The sequence below is a fragment of the Microcaecilia unicolor genome, chromosome 8 (genome assembly GCF_901765095.1).
Source record: "Microcaecilia unicolor chromosome 8, aMicUni1.1, whole genome shotgun sequence".
Classification (NCBI taxonomy): Eukaryota; Metazoa; Chordata; class Amphibia; order Gymnophiona; family Siphonopidae; genus Microcaecilia; species Microcaecilia unicolor.
The window spans coordinates 60,778,518-60,804,443 of record NC_044038.1 but is presented as its reverse complement, the minus strand read 5'-3'; the positions used below and the strand labels follow the sequence as shown (position 1 = coordinate 60,804,443).

Below are 25,926 nucleotides of genomic sequence, written 5' to 3'. Positions count from 1 at the left end.
TACCAATCCTCTATGCTCGTGACCCGCATTTAGTCATACCAGCTCTACATGAGCATTCACATGCGGAACAATGTGAAGCAACTGGCGGACCTGGTCGACAAGCTCCCTCCGGAGCAGTCCAGGCCTTTTCAGGAGGTGGTCAGGCAGCTGAAGGCGTGCAGAAAGTTCCTGTCCAGGGGTATATATGACACCTGTGATGTGGCATCTCGAGCTGCGGCCCAAGGTATAGTGATGCGCAGACTCTCATGGCTGCGTGCCTCTGACCTGGACAACCGCACCCAGCAACGTCTGGCGGATGTCCCTTGCCGGGGGGATAACATTTTCGGCGAGAAGGTCGAGCAGTTGGTGGACCAACTACACCAGCGGGAAACCGCTCTCGACAAGCTCTCCCGCCGGGCGCCTTCAGCACCCACCTCTACAGGTGGACGTTTTTCCCGGGCCCGGCAGGCTGCACCCTACGCCACACAACAAGCGTAGGTACACTCAGCCGGCCCAAAGGCCTCCTCAGGCACAGGGACAGTCCCAGCGCGTTCGTTCCCGTCAACAGCATGCGCCTAAGCAGCCCCCTGCGCCTCCACAGCAAAAGCCGGGGACGGGCTTTTGACTGGATCTATGGGAACATAGCCGCCATCAAAGTGTCCGTACCGGACGACCTGCCGGTCGGAGGGAGGTTGAAAGTTTTTCACCAAAGGTGGCCTCTGATAACCTCCGACCAGTGGGTTCTCCAAATAGTGCGGTGCGGATACACCCTGAATTTGGCCTCCTCTCTACCAAATTGCCCACCGGGAGCTCAATCCTTCAGCTCCCATCACAAGCAGGTACTTGCAGAGGAACTCTCCGCCCTTCTCAGCGCCAATGCGGTCGAGCCCGTACCACCCGGGCAGGAAGGGCAGGGATTCTATTCCAGGTACTTCCTTGTGGAAAAGAAAACAGGGGGGATGCGCCCCATCCTAGACCTGAGAGGCCTGAACAGATATCTGGTCAAAGAGAAGTTCAGGATGCTTTCCTTGGGCACCCTTCTGCCAATGATTCAGAAAGACGATTGGCTATGTTCCCTGGATTTAAAGGACGCTTACACTCACATCCCGATACTGCCAGCTCACAGACAGTATCTCAGATTCCGTCTGGGGACAAGGCACTTTCAGTATTGTGTGCTGCCCTTTGGGCTCACCTCTGCCCCACGGGTGTTCACGAAGTGCCTTGTGGTGGTTGCGGCATATCTCCGCAAGCTGGGAGTGCACGTGTTCCCGTATCTCGACGATTGGCTGGTCAAGAGCACCTCAGAGGCAGGGGCTCTTCGGTCCATGCAGTGCACTATTCACCTTCTGGAGCTGCTGGGGTTTGTGATAAATTACCCGAACTCCCATCTCCAGCCAGTCCAATCTCTGGAATTCATAGGAGCTCTGCTGAATTCACAGACGGCTCAGGCCTTTCTTCCCGAAGCGAGGGCGCACAACCTTCTGTCCCTCGCTTCCCAGACCAGAGCATCTCAGCAGATCACAGCTCGGCAGATGTTGAGACTCCTGGGTCATATGGCCTCTACAGTTCATGTGACTCCCATGGCTCGTCTTCACATGAGATCTGCTCAGTGGACCCTAGCTTTCCAGTGGTGCCAAGCCACCGGGAATCTGGAAGATGTCATCCGCCTGTCCATCAGTTGCCGCAGTTTGCTGCACTGGTGGACACTTCGGACCAATTTGACCCTGGGACGTCCATTCCAAATTCCGCAGCCCACGAAGGTGCTGACGACAGATGCATCTCGCCTGGGATGGGGAGCTCATGTCGATGGGCTCCACACCCAGGGCCTGTGGTCCCTCCAGGAACAAGATCTTCAGATCAACCTCCTGGAGCTCCGAGCGGTCTGGAACGCACTGAAGGCCTTCAGAGATTGGCTGTCCTACCAAATCATCCAAATTCGGACAGACAATCAGGTTGCAATGTATTATATCAACAAGCAGGGGGGCACCGGATCTCGCCCCTGTGTCAGGAAGCCGTCGGAATGTGGCGTTGGGCTTGCCAGTTCGGCATGCTTCTCCAGGCCACATACCTGGCAGGCGTAAACAACAGTCTGGCCGACAGACTGAGCAGAGTCATGCAACCGCACGAGTGGTCGCTCCATTCCAGAGTGGTGCGCAAGATCTTCCGAGAATGGGGCACTCCCTCGGTGGATCTTTTCGCCTCTCAGTCCAACCACAAGCTGCCTCTGTTCTGTTCCAGACTACAGGCACACGGCAGACTGGCGTCGGATGCCTTTCTCCTCCATTGGGGGAACGGCCTCCTGTATGCTTATCCTCCCATACCTTTGGTGGGGAAGACCTTGCTGAAGCTCAAGCAAGACCATGGCACTATGATTCTGATAGCGCCTTTTTGGCCTCGTCAGATCTGGTTCCTTCTACTTCTGGAGTTGTCCTCCGAAGAACCGTGGAGATTGGAGTGTTTTCCGACTCTCATTTCGCAGAACAACGGAGCGCTTCTGCACCCCAACATTCAGTCTCTGGCTCTCATGGCCTGGATGTTGAGGGCGTAGACTTTGCTTCGTTGGGTCTGTCTGAGGGTGTCTCCCGTGTCTTGCTTGCCTCTAGAAAGGATTCCACTAAAAAGAGTTACTTTTTCAAGTGGAGGAGGTTTGTCGTGTGGTGTGAGAGCAAGGCCCCAGAACCTCGTTCTTGTCCTGCACAGAACCTGCTTGAATACCTTCTGCACTTATCAGAGTCTGGTCTCAAGACCAACTCAGTAAGGAATCACCTTAGTGTGATTAGTGCTTACCATCATCGTGTAGAGGGTAAAGCCATCTCTGGAGAGCCTTTAGTCGTCCGATTTATGAGAGGCTTGCTTTTGTCAAGGCCCCTCATCAAGCCTCCTGCAGTGTCATGGGATCTCAACGTCGTCCTCACCCAGCTGATGAAACCTCCTTTTGAGCCACTGAATTCATGCCATCTGAAGTACTTGACCTGGAAGGTCATTTTCTTGGTGGCAGTTACTTCAGCTCGTAGAGTCAGTGAGCTTCAAGCCCTTTTAGCTCATGCTCCTTATACCAAATTTCATCATAACAGAGTAGTCCTCCGCACTCACCCTAAGTTCCTGCCAAAGGTGGTGTCGGAGTTCCATCTTAACCAGTCAGTTGTCTTGCCAACATTCTTCCCCAGACCACATACCCGCCCTGCTGAACGTCAGTTGCACACATTGGACTGCAAGCGAGCGTAGGCCTTCTATCTGGAGCGGACACAGCCCCACAGGCAGTCCGCCCAATTGTTTATTTCTTTCGACCCCAATAGGAAAGGGGTCGCTGTCGGGAAACGCACCATCTCCAATTGGCTAGCAGATTGCATTTCCTTCACTTACGCCCAGGCTGGGCTGACTCTTGAGGGTCATGTCACGGCTCATAGTGTTAGAGCCATGGCAGCGTCAGTGGCCCACTTGAAGTCAGCCACTATTGAAGAGATTTGCAAGGCTGCGACATGGTCATCTGTCCACACATTCACATCACATTACTGCCTCCAGCAGGATACCCGACGCGACAGTCGGTTCGGGCAGTCGGTGCTGCAGAATCTGTTTGGAGTTTGAATCCAACTCCACCCTCCAGGACCCGATTTTGTTCTGTTCAGGCTGCACTCTCAGTTAATTGTTCTTCGTAGGTCAATTTCTGTTATGCCCTCACCGTTGCGAGGTTCAATTGACCTGGGTTCTTGTTTTGAGTGAGCCTGAGAGCTAGGGATACCCCAGTCGTGAGAACAAGCAGCCTGCTTGTCCTCGGAGAAAGCGAATGATACATACCTGAAGCAGGTGTTCTCCGAGGACAGCAGGCTGATTGTTCTCACCTACCCTCCCTCCTCCCCTTTGGAGTTGCGTTCTACTCATTCCTTTGCTTGTCATTCAACTGAGCGGGAACGGTCGCGCACGGGCGGGAAGACGGCCGCGCATGCACGGTGGGCGTGCCCTGCGTGCGGGACCACCCGCGAAGTTTTGTTGCGGTTGGTGGGGGCTGCCGTGGACATCAACCCAGTCGTGAGAACAATCAGCCTGCTGTCCTCAGAGAACACCTGCTACAGGTATGTATCATTCGCTTTATCCCTCCAGGGTGCAAATGCAGGCAGACAAATTAAAACCTACCAACAAGAATGTTAAAACTTCAGAGACTGCTTACTTCTGGCAATGTGAGTACACCCGCTCCTTCACAGCCTAATTCTGGTGTTTCAGACACAGCGTCTACAGTGGCACAGTCGATCTACATCTTCTCCCTCTACTGCTCAGACTTCCTTCACAGCACCACTGCCAGCAAACAAGAAGAAAAAAATCAAATAAACCAATTCCTTCACTGCCAGTGCTTATTTCTACTCTGCCACTTGCTCAGGCACATACAAGGGAGTGGGTTCCTTTAAAGGCACAGATACCCCACAATCAAATCAAGATGCAGATCTACTCTTGGTACAGCTATTTCAAAATTTTCTTTAGCTGCAGCCTCTGCAACTTGCTTCAGCTCCCAAGTAGTGGACTCCCACAGCCTCATAGCCCCTCTCCTGCTCCTTCGCTGTTTCCTCATACATCTCCATCCCAATCTCCAGGATGGCACATTTCATGAAGTATGTGATGATTAAGAGACTATGAGACAGTGTCTAAACTACCTGATGAACTATGTAAGTGTGTAAACGTGATGGAGATAGTGTGAATAATGTGAAAATGAAGCTATATGTCATGTTTGTTTGTTTTGTTTGATTATGTCATTTTAATATTATGAATGTAATAATTGTAATCCGCCTAGAACATTGTGGGTTGAGCTGGTTATAAATGTTTTAAATAAATACCATCTCAATGGCTGATGAATATGCTCGCACCTGAACATACATGCATATATACCTGCTTACCTAGTGTTCTTTAAATGAAAGGAGGTGCTTACTATCCTTTATAGAATAGGCTCCAAAATAGAGGTGCCCTCATAGCACCTATTCTTTAATGTGATATATATATGTTGGTGTTCTTGGGGCTGGAGAATGAGTGGAGTAGAGGTAGGATTAGCCCTTATATCTCTGTCTTATAAAGTGCATAAGTAAGTAACTTGGAGTAGATGTAACTTTGTGCAGCTGTTTTCTGGGAGTCTGTTTTATTAAAGACACACAAGCCCATAGATTGCCTTTTTAAAACAGGTGGCAATGTATGTGTCTGTGTGCCCTTTTACAAGGTTACCCTTTCCAGGAGAACATAGAGACTACAAACACTGAACCCCAGACTCTGTGTATGGTGCTCAAAATTGCGTGTGCAAATTTGAGTGTGTATCAAGGAGTAAGCTGTGATCAACAGTGTCAAAAGCAGCGGATAGATCGAGAAGGATGAGGATAGAATAGAGACCTTTGGATTTGGCCAGTAACAGGTCATTGGAAACTTTTGTAAGTGCAGTTTCAATTGAATGAAGAGGGCGAAAGCCAGATTGGAGTGGGTCAAGAACAGATTGAGATGAAAGAAAGTCAAGACAGCGGTGGTGAACAGCACGTTCAAGTATCTTGGAGAGGAAGGGGAGGAGGGAGATGGGTCGATAGTTGGAAGGACAGGTAGGGTCAAGTGCATCTTGCTATTCTATAAAGATGCACACATAAATCTTTTAGCGCAACAACTGAAAGGGGCGTGGCTGTGGGAGGCGCATGGGCTGGCCAGAGGCATTCACTAGAGATGCATGCACTAGTATAGAATTTGGAGGATCTGCGTATTATTTACGAGTGAGGATTTACATCAGGTTTCAGTTGGTGTAAATCATTGTGCCCAAAGTTGGGCGTGAATCCCAGCACTACCTGCTATTTTATAAATGGCACAAGTCCATAAACCGCTACTAAATGGACTTGGGAAAAATCTATAATTCTAGGAATAACATGTATAGAATGTTTGTACGTTTGGGAAGCTTGCCAGGTGCCCTTGGCCTGGATTGGCCTCTGTCGTGGACAGGATGCTGGGCTCGATGGACCATTGGTCTTTTCCCAGTGTGGCATTACTTATGTAAATCCGACCAAAAAGATAAGTTTTCAGAATTTTGCAGAATGACAGACAATTCCATTCCAAACAAATTATTGATAGGAGAGAATTTCATTAGGGAATTATAATAACTGAAAAAATTGAGTTAATCATCTTCAAAAAACTTAAGTTTCTAAAAAAATGAAGGGCAGAGAATAAGCTGATCCCTTAAACAAGAAGCGTGACCAAATAGTGAATTGGAGGTCATATTTATTAATAAACTAGTAAAAAAGGCCCGTTTCCGAAACCAATGAAACCGGCGCTAGCATGTGGCTTTTTTTGTGTGTGTGTATGTGTCACAGAGTTATTTTGTGTGTGTGTGTGAGAGTGTGAGTGTGGGGTGTGTGTTTAGGTTGTTGATGTGTATCTTTTTTTTTGTTTTGTTTTTTGGGTGGGGGTTGGGGGATGTGCTGTGCTGGCAAAGTGGGATGGATTGGTGTGTGGCTTTGAGGGTGTGTTTCTGTTGTATTGTGTGTGTGTGGTTTTGTCTGTCAAGGAGGTTTGTGGAGGGGGTCTTTCTGTTGGTGAAATGTAAATGTGGTTGTAGGGGGGACAGCCTTTGCTGAGTGGTGGATTTTTTTCCAGGTTTTTTTTTTGTGTTGTGCTGAGGCAGCAGTGTTGTTTTAGATGGGCGGAAGGTAGAGGAGCACGTTCTTGGTCTGTTGGTATTTTTTGGCCGTTTCAGGGCTGCTGTAGGGGAACGCTGGAAGAGAAATGTGCTGTTGGAAGCAGTGCCATCTTTTCCCATTGGGCTGGGGTTCTGGGCATCCTGGAGGTGGGTGACGCCTTGCCTGAGGACGGGGATGGTTGTTTTAAGTTGGTGGAAGGGAGAAGAGCACGGTCTCGGGCCGTCGGGGGGTGATCCGATATGTTCGGTCCATTTCAGGCCGGCTGCAGGGGAATGCTGGAACATTTATGCGCTGCGGGAATCAGCGCTGTCTTTTTCCGGGTGCTCGGGGAATCCCCGAGGTGGGAGACAGCTTGCCTGAGGCTGGGGATGGTTGGGCACGTCCTTGGATGCTTCGGCAAAAGGGGAAGAGGAAGGGGGTGGGGAGTTACCTTTAGCTGCGTGAGAAACCATGTATTCTTTGTTTGTTTTGTATTATTAGTTTGCATTTCTGTTGAAGAAAGAGTGGATGCCTTTCGAATGATGGAGGTGGTGCGTCGGTGTGCGGTTGTTTCGTTAGTTTGGCAGCCAGTCTCCAGTGATTCCTAGGCAGGGAAGGAGTAGGGAAACACGCTCCGCGTGTTTCCCTACTCCTCCCCCTTCCTTGGTCGCTGTTTGCTGCTGGCTGGGTCGCGGGTAATCCTTCCAGCTGGGCCGCAGCTTGTCCTGTTCGCCCATGTCCCAGATGGTGAGGGGCACGTTGTTTTCCGGCTCCTCCGACTCCACGTCAAGCGATCCTAAATATAGTCTGTGCTATAGGCCCTCTGGCACTCTTCAGTACCGGCATTAGACATTTAATAATTTCTCCCCCCCCCCCACCCCTCCCCCCGGTCTATTTTTGCACATACCCACAGCAGGAATATTCTTCTCTCGTTCCAGCGGTGGTTCTGTGCTCTCCATGCTGCACAGATAATGAGCCATTCTGCTGGGGAATGCTCCTCCCTTATTGTCATGTAGTTTCCTCTGATTGGTCCGTCTTACGTTGCCTAGCATTGCCTGGGAACGGTGTTGTGATGATCCTTTGTGTTTCAGAACGTTGAGGGTGTTTTTTCTGATTGGTCCGTCATGCGAGGGTGGGGCAGAGAGACATGGTCAGTGTTGTGGCTTCACCACCATGAACTGAAGAACCCTTCAGGGAGTGACTGGGTGACTTCAGAACGTTGTCTTCAGAACGTTGAGGGTGAGTTTTATTATAGTAGATGTGATGTAGAACTGTAAATAAGAAACATAGGGATACCATGGATGCATAGGGCAGAAGCAGAAACCTACAAGTTCCAAATCATAGCAAGAAGTATGCCCATAAACTACATACGAAAAGGAGCAGGTAACGATATAAAAATCTTCTGGGGGTGAGGCATGCCATTTCAACAACTTCTTTAAAAATAGGTTGCCAACAAAAAAACGCAGGTTTTTTGATCTACAACATTTGACTTCAGAATGTTTTATTAAAATATGAGTTAAATTGCTGTGGGTTGTACTAGTAAGCAGACATCCCTGGCAGGAAAACTGAAAACAGTCAGTGCAGCTCTTAGAGGCCCTTTTACTAAAGGGTTGTGGTGTGGTAACAGGCTTGCTATGCGCCAATCTGGAACTACTGCCAGGTTACCGCAGGGGCCTGGGGCTAGTTCCTACCTCCAGCGCACACCATTTCCGGCATTACAAAAATATCTTCTATTTTTGTAGCGTCAGGGCTTATCTGGCGGTTACTGCCAGGTTAAAGCAGGAGCCCCTACCACCATCTCAATGGGTGGCGGTAAGGGCTCCCTCCCCCCCGAAATGGCTGTGCGGTAAGTGGTTCACTTACCGCACGGCCATTTGAACAAAAAAAAGGGGGCCTCAGCCCGCATCGAAACCACGTGCTGACACTAGTGCAGGCCCCCTTTTACCGCAGCTTAGTAAAAAGGCCCCTTGGTGTCTTATTGTCATGTACCAACTGCAGTGAGCTCCTTAAAATGAACCTTTTTTGTGCTGTTGATTCACAGAACATCTGGTTGCTAAAACTCAGGATAAGCTTATGGAACAACTGGAATTTTTGTGTGCAAAGCAGTCACAAGAAATGTCTTCATGCTGTAATAAAACTGCAAACTCTGAGAACTCATCTGCTGGGCTTTCTGGCCTCAGAAAGAAACCATTCAACAACAGGTTGGTTTCACTTTCATATGGAAAAAGATGATTGCTGTATATAAAATACTGTCTGGCATAATCTTATTCATCATTCTTAATATATCGATTGACAGCCAATGAGGATACTATGCAGTTTACACAATAAAATCAAAAGCTGAAGGAAGAGAAGAGGGTAGAGGGGAAAGAAAAACAGGTCCGAATGCTACTTAAGGACAGTGGAACGGTCAGGTTGGAGATGATCCCAAGCATTCAATAAAGAGATGAGTTTTGAGTAGTGTTTTAAAGGTAGTAAGTGAAGTTTGGGACCTGAGGTGTGGAGGAAGAATTCCATAAACTGGGACCAAAGTAACTGAAGGCATTTTCCTGTGAGATACTGAGTCGGAGGGAGGTGTAGGAGAGGAGAGAGCAGGTTACCAGTGGAAGAGTGAAGAGTATATGGTGGGTTATAAGGGATCAGTAGTTTGGTAATATAAGTTGGAGCTGTAGGATGGCGGCGATGAGCAGAAGAAGCTTGAACTTGATATGGGCAGAAACAGGGAGTTAATGTTCAGAGTGAAGGAGGGGGATGATGTGTTCGAAATGATGTACAAAGTGAAGAAGTTTAACAGCAGAAGATTGAATAAGCTGAAGTCTTTTCAAGGAATGTAAGGGGAGACCTGCATAGAGGGATATGTAGTACTTGAGACATGAAATAACCAGAGCAAGCAGAAGGATGCGGATGAGGGAAGGGGAAGGAGGGGGACAGAAGGAGTGAATACAGTGCAAGGTGAAAACTTCATTATGCACTGTGATCTGCCCCACTGTTTTATCTTCTCACCATTGATCCTGTTTTCTAAGTATACATTCTGCAGTTGTTTTGGAATACTGCACAATGCAAATTAGTAACAGTGCTTTCTGGAGGAGCAGGAGAAAGACAGACATATTTCTTCATAGAAGAGGTAGTGGATACATGGAATGGCCTCTCTGGTAGGGCGTGGTGGGAACAAAATTGGTGTCAGGAAACCCAGAATAAGCACAAAGGTTCATTCTTGCAAAGGAAGTGGAAGTAAATTCAGAAGTGTGGTAGGGTTAATGGTACTTCAGCAGGGAAGAACAACGGATAGACTAGATGGGCCTTACAATCTTTATCTGCCATCATATCCTACGTTCCCAAGATTCCTTATTATCTCTCCAGACCATTCCCAATTAGTGGGTATATGCTCTCCTATTGGAGATTCAAGGAAAGAAAATTAGCAGGTAAGATCTAATTTCACCATCCATTGTATTGGAAAAATGTTTAAAAAATGTTGTCGGGGGCATTTTGCTTTATCTTGACAGTAATATTTGCTTTGTGTCATTGTCATATGATAGGAAATGCAATACAATTAATGGAGAGGAATGGGGATACTCTAAAGAGCCTCCAACAATCTATATTGATCTAAGGAATGTGAAGCCTCTGGAATCAGGGTCACTTTGTGAAGATGACCAAGGACAAGATGCAGACTGTCGGAGAGTGGATCACAGGTAGGTCTATGAGAAGATCTGAGTATCTAAAATGACATGTTTCTCATTTTGACATTTAATTTGTATAATCGTATCTCTTGTTTTCCTTATGCAGTTTTATATCATTTTATTATAAACAAGTTGGTCCTCCTTAAAGTGATTTGCTCCCTCACTATTCTGCACTTCTTTATGAAGTTTTTTTTTTTTTTGCTGTACTTTTCCCTTAGTATCTTTATGTGTGAAGGGGTATAGAGGGAAGAGTGATCTTCGGAAAGGGGCATGGCCAAGGCTTTCGAGCACTGGATTATGATTCAGGAGAAGACCTGGAAACTGAGATTAGACTACTTTCTGTGTTACTTCAAGCAAGTCACTTAAGGGCCCTTCAGCTAAGCAGCCTGGGTGTGACAGGGGCAGGTGGAGGCATGGCTGATTCCATTCGCTAGTTGTTCTGACTAAAAGCACAACCGAACATACTACCATTGCAAGAAGAGGCAGTTGGTGCAGTAGCACGGCTGCTACATGTAACATGGTGGTGCTCCAAACCCCTTCACACCTTCACCTGCCTCCTGAACAACCTTCTGTTAGCCCCCCCCCACCTTGATGCCAAGCCCCAACACCATAAGCGCCGTTCCCTAAGCTATAACCCTGACTGTCTAACTCAGTCACCCTTACAAATTCAGGGTCCCCCAAGCTGTTGGCTACAATCCCCCAAACCCCCCGTCCAACCCCCCACACTTTTCCAAGGAAACACTGTCCCTTCATCTCTCAGAAACTCCACCCACTGCCACTGCTCTGTAATATTGTTCTTTATAATAGTCTCTACCATTTTGCTTGGCACCAATGTCAGGTTCACCAGTCTATAATTTCCTGGATCTCCTCTGGAACCTTTTAAAAAAATCGGCGTTACATTGGCCACCCTCCAATCTTCCGGTACTGTCCTTGATTTTAAAGATAAATTACATATTACTAACAATAGTTCCGCAAGTTCGTTTTTCAATTTTATCAGTACTCTATGATGAATACCATCCGGTCCAGGAGATTTGCTATTTTTCAATTTGTCAACTGTGCCATTACATCCTCCAGTTTTATAGAGATTTCATCCAGTTTCTCTTACTCGTCAGCTTTGAATACCATTTCTGGCACTGGTATCTCTCCCAAATCTTCCTCTGTGAAAACCGAAGCAAAGAATTCATTTAATTTCTCCACTATGGCTTTGTCTTCCCTGATTGCCCCTTTTACCCCTCGATCATCTAGCTTAGTCATCTAGCTGTCCAACCAATTCTTTTGGTGGCTTCTTGATTTTAGTATACCTAAAAATATTTTTACTATATGTTTTTGCCTCCAAATCAATCTTTTTTCAAAGTCTCTATTTGCATTCCGTATCAGTGCTTTGCATTTGACTTGCCATTCCTTATGCTGTTTCTTATTATTTTCAGTCGGTTCCTTCTTCCATTTTCTGGAGGATTTTCTTTAAGCTCTAATAGATTCCTTCACCTCACTTTTTAACTGAGTCGAGGTAAAGGGGCATCAGTGGGAAGTGGATCGGAAGGGGGTACTGGGTTTGTGGAGCTTGGGAGGACCATGGTGTCTTGAAGTTTAGTGTTTTTCTTCATTCTGCTCAGATTGCACACATCCTAGTGTTTCTCCAGGCAGGTCTTCTGAAAGGGTTGGTGTTGGGTTCTCTAAAATTTCAGGTTGTGGCTTTGCCCTGTTTCAGAGGCCGAGTATAGAAAACATCTCTTGCAGTTCAGGGGCTGAGTACAGAAGACATCTCTTGTGGTTCACCCGGATAGTGTTCAATTCTTGCGGGAAGCAGGCCGCTTGCGGCCTCCCTTTTGTATGCTGTGTCCAGAGTGGAACGTTAATTTAATCCTTTGGGCTCTTCAGAAGCCTCATTTTGAACCACTGCAGAAGACTTTCTTGAAAGATCTTATGCTACAGACAGCGTTCTTGGTGGCTGTTGCGTCAGCACATAGCGTTTTGGATCTTGGTCTCTCTTGTTGGGATCTCTTTCTTTTCTTCTTTGGAGGCGGGGGTCTCCCTGCGCATGGTTCCTTTCTTTCTTCCAAAAATGGTATCAGCATTTCATCTCAACCTATCTATAGAGCTTCTGGCCTTTCAAAGAGAGTACAAAGAGGCTCAGTATTCTTTCTTGAAGCATTTCGATGTGTGTAGAGTTCTCATTGGATATCTGGAAGTCACAAGTGAGATTTGCAAATCGGACAGATGGTTTGTGCTTTGATAAACAGAGTCTTGGCCTCATGGTTTCCAAGCTGAAGGAGACTATTGAATCAGCTTATTTGCTTGCGGGGAAACAGGCTCCTCAGGCATTGTGGGCTAGTTCTTTGAGGCATACGGCGACATTCTGGGTGGACACTACTTTTCTTTCTCTAGTGGATATTTGCAAAGCGGCAAGTTGACGACACTGCATACCTTTGCTGAGCACAACAAGGTGGATTTTGCGATGTGCTCGGAAGCCAGTTTTGGGGCTTCGGTTCTCAGGGCGGCGGCTATTCCAGAGGCCTGCCCATGGTTTCTGAGATGTTTAGTCGGTGCAAAGTAAATAGTGACTGTGACCTTGCATGGTCTTTCTTGCATATCTCTTGTTCTCTGTCCAGAGATGAGCTAGGTCCACATGGTCCACATATTTGCTTATCTGGTTAGTATTAGGTTAGCAAGCTGTTTAAGGTTGTTGCTTCTCCTTACTGCTTGTCTATGTAAATTTTGAGAAACTGGACTGGATGCTCAGAGAGATACGTTTCAGTTCAGTTTTCAGTTCTCTGTTACTACCTGCTGGTTGATGGACACAACTATCTAACTGGTTCTGGAATAGTGGGAAGGATTAAGGGAAAGAGAATTATCAGGTAAGACCTAATTTCTCCATATTCACCTATGTGCCTTCTGTGTCTGTGTACACTCTCTACATGTGCAGGTTAGAATGTTTAACAAAACAGAAATAGAATGATAAATATCCCACAGTCAGTGCAGGTATCTTGAATAACAGACTGGTGGAGAACTTTATAGGAAACATGGCTCTAGATGGAGATCAGGTTTCCCATTTCCCTTTTACCTTGCTTGCATGTTTTCTGTCAGCTTTTATCAAAAATCAGCAAAAAAAAAGGAGGTAAAAGACCTCACGCACCGTGAGATGTAGAAAAAAAGTGAGGATGAACCAAGGAGGAATACCTTAATAAAGTTGTTTGGTATTCCTCCTTGGTTCATCCTCACTTTTTTTCTACATTCTGTCAGCTTTTGTCATGCAAAGTGGTTCCCCTGTGCTTATCTCTTGGGCATAAGGGGGTAAATAAGAGGGAAAATGACAGACCAACTAGATGGCACCTTAATGTTAGCATTGACAGTGCAGGTGGTAATCTCTTCTTGATATTATTTTCTCCATCATTGGTAGGGATGTCACTGGGAAAAGTCTGCTGTTGCAGCAGCTCCGCAAAGCCCGGCAAGAAACCTCAGCAGCTAGTATTCCTTCAGTAGCAGAAGAAGTTGCTGAAGAAGAAATGAGCCAGAATTCAGAACATCTGAAAGCAAGCAGTGTGCTGAAGATCCGAAGAAAGCGCCATCTGAAAGCAAGAGCAGAGGTCAACAAGATTGCACTGAAAGAACCATGGAACTCTGAGACCGTTCTACTAGCAACAGGCCTTGAAAGCACAGAATCTTACCTGCCCAAACAGCCAGAAAAAAAACTTGGCTTTCCAGATTCCATGCAGGAAATAGAGTCTGCCTACCTCTCTCTTAGTAAAGTGCTACAATCCTTAAGGTACTTGAATTTCTGTGCAGTCATCAAAATTACAATGCATGTGATACACTGCTCGCTCCTTACTCCTCAAATTTAATATTTTAAACTCTGTTTGCAGTAGCCATCTTATGAAATTAATTTTCAATTGCTGTGCCAAATTTCTGTCCCTGAAAAAAATTTCCCACATCCACCAAAGAAAATGGACTGGCACATGTAGCACAGTGTCCATATTTGATGCAGTCAAGACCAGAAAAAAAAGATTTTTTTTTAATATTATGAAGTTCAATATTATTTTTGACTTGGAGGGTGGTTTTCAAACCAGAGGCAAAGTATATCTATACTTCCCTTTTGAAAACTGCCCAGGAAATAGTACTCACAGACATTTACACCTGTTTTTATTGCAGGTACTATTTCCCAGAAAAAATATGCACCAGAAGGAATTTCCGTGAAATGGTGGCATTTTCAAAGCACTTAGCCTTCCAAAGTTCCATAGAAACCTATGGCACTTTGGAAGGCTATGTGCTTTGAAAATATGCATCTCAGTCGACATAAGTCACTAAGAAGTTTTCAGTATTTCATAAAAGATTGTTCCTAATTGATATTTTTGATGACGTGATGTTGAAAGATTTCATTGCCTCCAGATACTCTGGAATTTGGGCTAGCAGTAAAATTACTATGGGCCCAATATTCAAAGCAATTTCATTGTGTAGGAGAGGCTGGTGCTGAGTGGGTCATGAGAGGATATTCAGTGGCACTTAACTAAGCAGCACAATTGAATATCTCCTCTGACCACTTCTGCACTTTCCAGGCAGTGCTGGGATGGTCTGGGGCGGAGTCCGAGTGAAGCTGGAGTTATGCATGCACTGGTGATTTTCAGTGCTGATGCCTGCAGAGTTAGGATTGTATATAAGTAGTCCTATTTACCTGGTTAGCTATGTGGATATAGAACTGAATATCGGCCATACCTGCATAACCTCTGGGTACTGCTGCTGACCTGAATGTTGAGTGCTGGTACCCGGGTATGACCTGGCAGCAAATAGCTAGGTTTAAATTAGCTGGTGGCAGTCAGTGTTCATAAAAATATTGACTACCATTGCCTCAATACTGACCCGTATATTTTTATTTGAGCTTGATCTATCCTTCCTCTGTTTTTATTATACATTCTTGAAAGTCTGTTTTGTAGAGCTCACATGGAATTGGGATAGTATTAATTGTTTTATGAATTTACCTATACTGGAGTTCTTATTAATATATAAAATACATAAAGATAGCCCACCAAACTGATTGTAGTAATGTATTTTATAAAGGAACTTAGGTACGTATATTGCCTTTGTAAAACAAAAACATCTACAATCCCCAAAATCAGGACACAAAAATACTGATCATAGACCTGTCCTGAATAGTAAAATGCCAAAAAATATAATTATGATATAAAGAAGACTCTGTCCTCAAGTTTCATTACAGTTCTGCAGTATGGTGCCATTGTGCCTACTGATGCTGTTTTCTTTTTTAACCCCTGCAGTGAGGACTATGAAAAAAAGCTGTGATCTAGCATCAGGATTAGTTGTGATCCTTGGAGACTTATATTCTTGCATTCACTGTTCTCAATTTTAATGTCTGTGTTTTATAGGACTGAAGAAAAACCAGAAGCGTTGATACAGAAGGAGAATTGGATGAAAGACAAACAAAGACGTCAGAGGCTTCAGGCACAGCTGGAGGGGCTGAAACCGCGACACTCTGTATCTGGGAAACAGCCCATGGCAGAAAAGACTCCAGTGCTCTTCCACATGGTTAGTAAAAGAGAGCATCAATACTTGAATGTGTCTGTAATGCATATATCTCATTCTCTAATGTGTCTGTAACGCATATATCTCTTTCATGTTTCAACATTTTTTATTGATGACATTGCAAAATAAACACATCCAACACTATAAAGATACCGAATTTCAAATATCAAAATGTACACAATAAAGACATAATATTAATGCAGTCATCAAACTTTTAACACTTTTATCCACCCACCCCTATCCTCTCTTTTTTACATAAATAATTTTTATTGAACACATTAACCGGTATACATTAGTACAACCTAAACATCTATTGTTCAATGGTCCTACCATTTTTAAGTACACTCTGTTTTGTTACATGAAGCAATAGCACCGATTTCAATTATTTCCATGTATTCCTAGTTAGATAGTATACTTCCATTTACATAGCAGTCTCTTATGTATTATAATTAGAACAAATTCCTTCAACATCCCTCCCCCTCACCTTGTTCCCCCCCTAGAAGCCCCCCTCCCTCCCCATCCCCTTATAATGACATGGAGTTCAGAATTAAGCTGCGAGCTCTTCCTGACAGTGACTGGAGATATGGTTCCCACACCTCCAAAAACTCTTTTTTACGTTTAGGTGTTTTCTTAGCTCCTCTGGCTTCCAACACCAACAAGCTATGGAATGCATTCCTCCATTCCCAATACGTTGGAGCATCCTCCTTTGTCCAATGCTGTAAAATACACTGTTTTCCCACAATCAGAGCTTTAACTATCAAAATATATGCTACCCGCCGCAACATTAGCCTACCTCTCTCCACTCCCAAACTTACATCCTGCGGTCTAAGTCGAATCTCTTTGTTAAGCAGCATCCCACAGTATCCCTGGATCCTGTTCCAAAAGGTCACCACTCGAGGGCATGTGTATAGCATATGAAGTAGCGATCCTCCCTGATCTGAACACTTGATACACGCTGGGGTGTCTAGACGCCCCGCATAATATGCCTGCTTTGGGGAAAAATATGCCCGAGTGATAGTTCTAAATTGTATTTCTCTGTGTCGTGCACTATATACCATATTGTGTATCTCCTTGAGTCTGCGTGCTACCGTTCCCTCCCGAACCGGCATTTGCAGTTCCTCAGCCCATTTCTTCTCTATGCCTTCATACATCTGATGCATGTGGAAATTCCCCAATGCTCTATGAATCCCCGAGACGGTGACCTGCTCTACCTCCGATGGTTGAAAAAATTCCTCCACCATCTGATATACTCCCCTCGAACAATTGCTCCCCATAGCCTGACGCATAAACGCCTGGGCCTGGCCATATGTGAACCAATCTACCTGCTCTTTACCTACTAAGTCCTCTAAATTCTCTCTAGTTCTTATGTCCCCTGTGTCCATCAACATGTCTGCAACATATACTATGCCATGTTTTGCCCATTCTTTAACTTTCCCCTGTATTAATCCCAAGCCAAATTCCTGATTCCCTATTAAGGGCATCATGTCTGTATTCACAGGATTGTTCCCTAGATGCCTCATCAAAAAGTGCCAAGCACGTCTCATTGGTTGCAGTAATATATGATTTTTCCACTGCTTTGGTGTGTTCGTCTGTGTAAGGTGTATCAAATAGTGTGGGTGCAGCGGATGAAATAACTCCCTTTCCAAGTCCCAAGGTGTATATTCCTCTGTACCTAGTATCCAGTCTGCCAGATGTCTTAGTAAACATGCCCAATTGTACCAACTCATATTGGGTAGTCCAAGTCCTCCCTTTTTCCCCCCTCCGTAGAGTCGCTCCAGTTTAATCTTGGGCTTTTTACCTCCCCAGCAATACCTGGTCAGCAAGGATCGGAGCTTACCCAAATCCTTCTGAGTGAGACATATTGGCAATTGTCGCATCACATATAGCCACTTAGGGAATACTATCATGCCATATAATGCTATCCGTCCACTCAACGAGAGTGGTAGGTTTTGCCATTGTCTAAGAGTTTGTCCTGTGTCTTGTATTAGAGTTGTGACGTTTTTATTATATAGATTTCTGACATCTGCTGTTAACCATACCCCTAAATATAATATTTCTTTATCTGCCCATTTTAGAGGGAAATCTCCTCTCCAATTATCTCTTAGTCGTTTGTTGATTGCTAGGCCTTCCGATTTATGGGTATTTAATTTAAAGCCAGAGAATGAACCATATTCAGTAATGCACTCCATTAACACTGACAAAGATCGCATTGGGTTAGACAGATATACTAGTAGATCGTCAGCAAATGCTGACACCTTAAATTCCCTCGTCCCTATCCTTATCCCCTCTATTTCGGGGTTCCTTAAAATCTCCCGTATTAATGGATCTAACGTTAATGCAAACAGCAACGGGGATAAAGGGCATCCCTGACGGGTGCCCCTGCATATCGGAATTGCTTGCGTGTAGTTGTTATTAACCCAAATCCGTGCCTCTGGTCCATTATATAAGGTACGAATAGCTTGTTCAAAAAACCCCTCCATCCCATAGGCCTGCAATGTCTGAAATAAGAAGTCCCACTTCACCCTATCAAACGCTTTTTCAGCGTCGAAACTTATAAGTAGGGAGTCCTGCTGCGTATACTGCATATATTGCATCGATGCCAATATTTTCCTAATATTTTTAACCGGCTGTCTCCCCTGAATAAATCCCACCTGTGGGTCAGCAATTATCTCTGTTAACACCCCTGCTAGGCGGTGGGCTAAGATACCCGCAAATATCTTTGCTTCATAATTTATTAAGGATATAGGACGATATGATTCAGGTTTATTCTGATCTTTATTTGGTTTTAAAAAGACTGTTATATCTGCTACTTTTAGCGTTGCAGGAAGTTCTCCCTTTCCCACTGCCGCATTAAACAGTTCTGTCAGTGGCTGTGCTATATCTGTGACTAACAGCTTGTAAAATTCGGCCCGATACCCATCCGGTCCTGGTGCCTTATTCAGTGCACTTCTCTTAATTTCTCTAATGACTTCCTCTATATCTATAGGCTTGTTTAATCGTCCCCGTTGACTCTCTGTAATCTTTGGCAACTCTACCCCATCTAGATACAACTGTGGATCTAAGTCCTCTTGATTATCTTCCTCATATAAGGTCCTATAGTAATCATGAAATATCTGTTGGATCTCTTCTTCCCTGTGGGTCAACCTCCCCGCAGCATCTTGCAGCGTCAGTATTTTTTGTATACCTGTCTTTTGTCTCGCTAGCCTAGCCAGCATTCTGCCCTGTTTGTCCCCATATTTATAAAGTTTATATTTAAAATATTCTGTCGATTTCACCGCCCTTTGCTGTAGTAATTCATTTAGGGCAGCTTGTGTAGCCAGAAGGCGCTCTCTACACTGTTTCGACGCTGCAGGCCCATATGCTCTCCTCAGTTGTGTGAGCTGTTTCCCCAATTGTATTATTTCTTTATCCCTACTTTTCCTCTTCCAAGCGTGATATGCAATTATCTCCCCTCTCATGACCGCTTTCGCTGCCTCCCAGTACAGTTCTATATTACGCCTATGGTCCGCATTATATGCTTTATAATCCATCCATTTTTCCCTTATAAATTGCAAGAAATCTTTATCAAAGTAGAGTTCCTGGGGGAATCTCCATCGTCTCTGACCCAATCCCGTCCCCCGTTCTTGCATTATTATGAATATTGGTGCATGATCTGATATAATAGTTGGGTCTATGTCTGTATCTCGAATCCTCCCCATACATCCCTCCTCTGCTAGTATGTAATCAATGCGGCTCTGTGTATGATGGGCTCGTGAGTAGTGTGTATAGTCCCGTGCTCCGGGGTTCAAGACCCTCCAAACATCCACCAATCCTAGTGTCTCACAGAGCATTGGTATGCCTTTTGTATTGTCCCTTCCTCGACCTTGTGTATTATGTGATCTATCTAGTGTGGGATCTGCCACTATGTTAAAGTCTCCTCCCATAATCAGTTCCCCATATCTTAGTGAGTTTATCTGCTGAGTAAGCTGGCGGTAGAATCCCTTACTATAGTTATTGGGTGCATAAACATTCCCCAGGAGGTAAGGATTTCCATTGATCTTAAGCTGTGCTAAAATAAAACGCCCCTCTGGGTCTGTATAAATCCGCTGTTTCTCCACTTTGAGATCCTTATGGAACAGGATTGCCACTCCCGCCTTTTTCCCCACTGCTGGAGCTTCTATAATATTGCCCACCCACCAAGTATTTAGCTTCTGATGTTCCTGGGAGGATAAGTGTGTCTCTTGCAACAGGGCTATCGCGGCTCTTTTCTGTTTTAAGCTATGTAATATTTTCTTTCTCTTTATAGGGGATGAAATTCCACCCACATTCCATGAATAAATTTTTAGATTCATTACTCAATTCCTTCTGTTACGATACTCTGTAGTAGTATATATATCCAATTCAACCGGATGTGCTGTCCCAGCTCCAGCACACCCGCATCATCATCCAACCCCTCTCGCTCCTTGTGCCATGTCTCTGTCATTCTGCCATTCAATCTCCCCTGCCATTCTTCGTCATTCTGTCTCCATGTAATCTGTAAATTCCCCACACTCTCCCCAATCCCCCCCCTCCCCTCCCTACCCCTCATCCCCATCCCACCTTCCCTTAATCACTCCGAGCTCCCCCCTTTCCTTTCTCGGACCAGTCACTCCCACTGCCCCAACCTTTCCTCCTTTAACACACAATCATCTTTATGCTGTGCCATAATCTATGTCAATAATAACCTAAATCCTCAACCCCCCTATATTGCATTCTCTGTTAACTATTTTAACTTATATCACATGTCCCCCAACGCGGCCTAAATTCCATCTGTTGCTACCTCCTCTCATTCCCTCCCAATATTCCCATGTCAACCCGTGATCCTGAACATAACTTTGTCCATCCACAGCATATTTTTCAGTCAATTTACCATAATCTCAGGCACTGTTGTGTAGCTCTTCAGGTTCCCTCCCGGTTCAGAGAGCTTACATAATTTTGGGCCTCTGCAGCATTATCGAAGTGCTTTGTTTCTCCTTCTGCTGTAATCCTCAATTTTGCGGGATACAGGAGCGCAAAACGGATGTTTTTTCTGAAAAGCTCCGTGCAGATCGGCGAAAAGGCCTTTCTGAGCTGCTGGACATGCTGGGAGTAATCCTGAAAACATAGTATATTTTGGCCCTGGTATGTCAGTTGATGTTTTTTCCTCACCTCTGCAAGTATTAATTGTTTGTGCCGGAAGTTCAGACTTTTAAAGATCACCACCCGAGGTCGATTCCTAGTCTGCTTCTGTGGCCCAATTCTATGTGCCCTTTCAACACAAAACTGTTGCAGCTGATCCCCCAGTTGAAGTTCTCTTGGTAGCCATTCTTCCAGGAACTTTGGTAGATCTTTATCCAGCAGCGTCTCCGGTAATCCCACTAGTCTTAAATTGTTCCGTCTGCTCCGGTTCTCTAAGTCATCAACCTTCACTTCCAGTTCAGCTACTTGTTTCTGCAGTTTCTCATTGCTCTCTTTCAGCGCTCCCACGTTATCCTCTGCATCCGCAATGCGCTGGAGCCCCGCATCAAGTTCAAGGCATACACTGTCGATCCTTTCGTGAGCCTCCTCCGCACGGTCATACAGCTGCTGTAGCTTTTTGTCTAGCGCTGCCTCAACTGCTGCCGTTACTTCAGCTGTGATCTCTCCGACCCATGCTGAGCTCACCGTTGTTTCTCCCGAGGACCTGGCCTCCGCCATTTTGTTTTCCGGCTGGCGCGTCTTCTCCCTCTCTTTTCGCACCGTTTTCGCCGCCATTCTCACATTCGCCGATCGTTGGGCAAGATATTTCGTAGCGCTTATCCTCCCCTATATGGGCTGATGTTCGGGGTCAGAATTCAGGCGCCGTTCCGCTGATATTCGCTGATGTTTGAAAGGTATGTACGGAGCTTTGCTTTTCAGCTTCCACCCCGTATCATGGCAGCACGTGACCTATAACGCATATATCTCTTTAACATTACTCTGTATTTGTTTCATCACTGGAGGTGGTAACGCCTCACGGTACTATGTAAGCCACTTTGAGCCTGCAAATAGGTGGGAAAATGTGGGGTACAAATGCAACAAATAAATTATCAAAGCGTGGAGCCATAATTGCAGTACTTAGCCTCATGGCTTCAGTGAGTGTCATTCTATTGGGTAAGAAAAAGAGGACTGTCATGGAAGGTGCAAAACTTTTGACTAATAGTCATTAGTTTATATCTGGCCCAGGTTAGCAATGGAGGTATTTTTAGAAGCCTTGGATGACAATTCTGCATGTAAATAATGGCAGTTACACATGTAGCTTTCATACGTGTATAAATGCTGATTTAAGAATGTGGCTATGTACATCTAGATAGCAATGGGATGCACAAATTGAAAGGGGGAGTATTGTGGGTGGTCCAAGAAAATATATATATTGCCTCATCAGCGTTTACACTTGCTGTTAGGTTAGGCATAAGTGTCAGGTACCTACTTGTTAGGAACCAAAAAGCTTCCTTAGCATCCTTCCATGTGTACAAGTGCTGGCTACTAATCTCGCAACACACACATGTATTTGCCTCCACTTACACATGGTGCTTGATTACATAAAAATACATATACAAGAGGAGCCAGTTAAGAGGCCCAGCGAAATAACTTTTATCTATGTGTATACTTGAAAAATATTTCCGCAGACTTTTACATAAGCTCTAGTTCTGGAGTAAACGACAATGCTTGCCACGTACACAGGTATTTCATAAAAGTGGGTGTGTTTATAAAATATGCTAAACATAGGCGCCTTAAAAGATGCTTTAATTAAGCATCCCCTTATAAAATTACCTCTGTAAAGTCCCAAGTGATGCTGCTCTTTTTGGAACATGTATTTGCAGTGTCCTTGAGCAGAGCCTTTTATAAAATACTTGTCTAATTATGAACATCCCAACTTAAATGCCCCAATTCTTACCTAGCTGTCTTATGCAAAATGGGGCTTCATATGTGCAAGTTGATATTGATGACTGTTGGAATACCCTACTGTAGAACATAGCAAAGAAGAGTTCACATCAGTAGTCACCATTACTAGTGACCTGTTCAAAAATCCGCTTCACATGTAAAATGTCAATTTGTACATGCAATTGATAGCTCCCAATTATTGGTGCTAATAGGCTTGGGCAATTTTAAGCTCCATTTATAGAATTGGGGGATAATGAGGTGTAGTTAAATTTTTCATAAAGTTGTCCATAGGAACACATGCATGTAATATTTTTTATTTTAATTTTTTTATTTATGCAATTTCAAAACAATTACATCAAAAATATACACCTTGAATAGAAACTAAAAATTGATAAAGAAAATATACAAAAGTATAATCTATTCAAGAAAATATACCTAAATCTCTGGTCCACAAATAAGGAGAGAAGAAGGCAAGAATGACTAGAAAATTTAAAGGGAGTGCAATACAATTCAAGTATATTGTAACCAGGTACCTCTAGATGCAGCCAAGGATAGAACAATCTCCTCCAGCCACAGGCTTCCGGTACAGTCAAGAAATAAATGTCCACCATCAACTTCTCTCTTAAGGACTTTATTCCATGCAGGTTTCTAGTAAACCTGACACACAGTTCCAACAGCAGCATTCACCTTCAGTCTTAAGCACATGTAAGCCACCTGAAAGTGTGTGGCAAATAGTCCCCTTTAAGCAGTAGGCTATCAGCACATATCAGGATTCAATACAGGCTCACATTCAGCTTCAGTCTGGGCTCTTTATCCAGGGCACAGTAACAGTAGTTCAACTCCAAATAAAAGCAGTTCATTCAGTTCATCATCACAGTTAAACCACAAAGCAGAAGTTTCTACCTTCTACTCTCTTTACCTTCATAATGGGTTCCATACTTTAGGGACTTCTCATACCCAAGGGATTCCACCCTGCATCTGCTTCACTGGTAGATTCAATAATTTAGGGACCTCTGTTACCCAAGGGTTTTCACCCTGCACAACTTTAGGGACGTCTCTTACCCAAGGATTTTCAGCCTGCATCTGCTTCACTCTACCCTCTTCTCTCCCTCTCTCTTGGGACTCCTTCCCACCTGCCTAATCAATCCCTGGCTTCTGCTACCACAACCAGTCATTCTCCTTCCATTAGCCTTCCCCACACCCATACAGCTGAGTTAAGCATTGGACTAATGATGAGCTCCTGCTGTCACGTCTGTGGCCGTGACCACCCTCATACTCACCCTGTTTCTGGGAGTCAGTGGCTGTGCTGGCTTCTGCTTGTCTCTGTGTCTGTCTCTGTCTTAGTTTCTCTCTGGCTCTGTGTGCTGATTGCCCTACTGAACCTCACCTGTGTGGGCTTTGCCTCTTCCAAGATGGCTGCCGCTGCCTCATCCTTGCCAGTATCCAAGATGGCTCCCGCTGTTCCTTCCTATGGAATGACTGCTTTGTGTGTCAAGCCTCTGTTTGGTTGCAAGGTGATTGCTGCAGATGTGGCTCTGGTCTTGATGGGCTTTATTAGTCACCTGAAGACTACAGTCCTGGCCTTTGCATTGCCATTTCCTCCGCAGTGCCTTAGGTCCCGAGGTTAGTGTGCTGTTAGCACCGTTTGCTTTCCTTGTCTTTTGCTCTGTGGGTTTTCTGCCCTTCTGTGTTTATTGTTCTGTGGGCTTCCAGCTCTTCTGTGTTATTTGCTCTGTGGGTCTCCTACCCTTCTGTGGGTTTTCAGCCCTTCTGTGTTTATCGCTTGTGGGTTTCCAGCCCTTCTGTGTTTATAGCTCTGTAGGGTTTCAGCCCTTCTGTGTTTATTGCTCTGTGGGTCTCCTACCCTTCTGTGGGTTTTCAGCCCTTCTGTGTTTATGGCTCTGTAGGGTTTCAGCCCTTCTGTGTTTATTGCTCTGTGGGTCTCCTACCCTTCTGTGGGTTTTCAGCCCTTCTGTGTTTATCGCTTGTAGGGTTTCAGCCCTTCTGTGTTTATTGCTCTATGGGGTTTCCTACCCTTCTGTGTCTAGCTCTGCTAGTTCTCTGTGTTTGTTTCCTGTGTATGACTTGTTAGCTTGGGCACAGCTTTGTTGTTAGCTGGTGTATAGCTTTACTAAGTCTTCTGAGTTTGCTCTGTGTCTGTTTCCAGTGCATGACTTGTTAGCTTGGGCACAGCTTTGTTGTTAGCTGGTGTATAGCTTTTCTAAGTCTCCTGAGATTGCTCTGTGTATGTTCCTGTGTATGACTGGTTGCCTGGGTATAGCGTTCCTATTAGCCTGGGTACAGTCTACTAGTCATTGTGTTGATTCCTGCTGACTGCCAGAACCCGGACAGTTCCTGCTTGTCTGCCTTGCCTTCACCTAGGTGCCAGGGGGCACTCCTGGATCTTCATTCCTGCTGTTCCTGTAAGTCCTACCGGCTGCCAGAACCTGAGGGCTCAACCCGAGGGGGAAGGCAGTCAAGTGTAGGTGAAGCCTAGGTCCAGGGTGTTCCAGTTCCGCTCCAGTGTGTTCCAGTCCAGCGGGTTTCACTCCTGTATGTTCCTGTCCAGTAGGGCCACTCCAGTGTGTCCAGTCCAGCGGGCCCCACTCCAGTGCGCACCTGTCCGGTGCGTTCCAGTTCCGAGTATTCCAGTGTAGAACTCCAGTCCGGAGTTCCGGTCCAGTCTTGTCTTATCTCTACCTTGTAGGTGATCTTGCCTGCCACTGCCGCTCCACGGTAGTGGTCCAAGGACTCACGAAACCAGTGCTCCCGGGGAAGAAGCCTGACAGTGTGCCAAGGTCCTCGTGCACGTGACAGAATGCAAAGGCCATGAGTCCGGCAAGGTCATCCGCCCAGCGGGGACTACCGTCCATGTCCGAGTTCCTCACGAACCATCCGGAGGTAGTCCTTAATTTGTGGTCCGATCCCTATATCAACCCAATTTTTTCTGTGAATCGTTTTTTGACCCTCCGCGACTACCGGAAGAAACTTTTGTCTGATCCAACCCTGAGAGATACTTTGGAGGCGGCAGCTGAGCGAAAGCGTCTCCAGAGGTGTAGGGTCCGTCATAGCCCAGTTTCGGATATTGATCCGTTGACTCAGCTTTATGAATACCGCTACAGACTCCTCGAGGAGCCAGCCCTGTGGGGTACTCCAGAAGCGGAGGCTGAACGAATACGCTGTGGAAGGCCCATGCTCGGGGCTTCCCAGCGGGTGGT

General features: G+C 45.4%; 1 protein-coding gene across 1 annotated transcript in view; it reads left to right on the top strand.

Moving 5' to 3' along the window:
• The window catches only part of C8H16orf71 (chromosome 8 C16orf71 homolog), a 185,227-nt gene that overhangs the window by 60,576 nt on the left and 98,725 nt on the right, over positions 1–25,926 (top strand). Inside the window, exons 6-9 of the mRNA XM_030211925.1 lie at positions 8,647–8,806; positions 10,139–10,291; positions 13,677–14,042; positions 15,652–15,811. Of these exons, the coding sequence (XP_030067785.1) occupies positions 8,647–8,806; positions 10,139–10,291; positions 13,677–14,042; positions 15,652–15,811 (839 nt within the window). The remainder of the gene's footprint in view (positions 1–8,646; positions 8,807–10,138; positions 10,292–13,676; positions 14,043–15,651; positions 15,812–25,926) is intronic.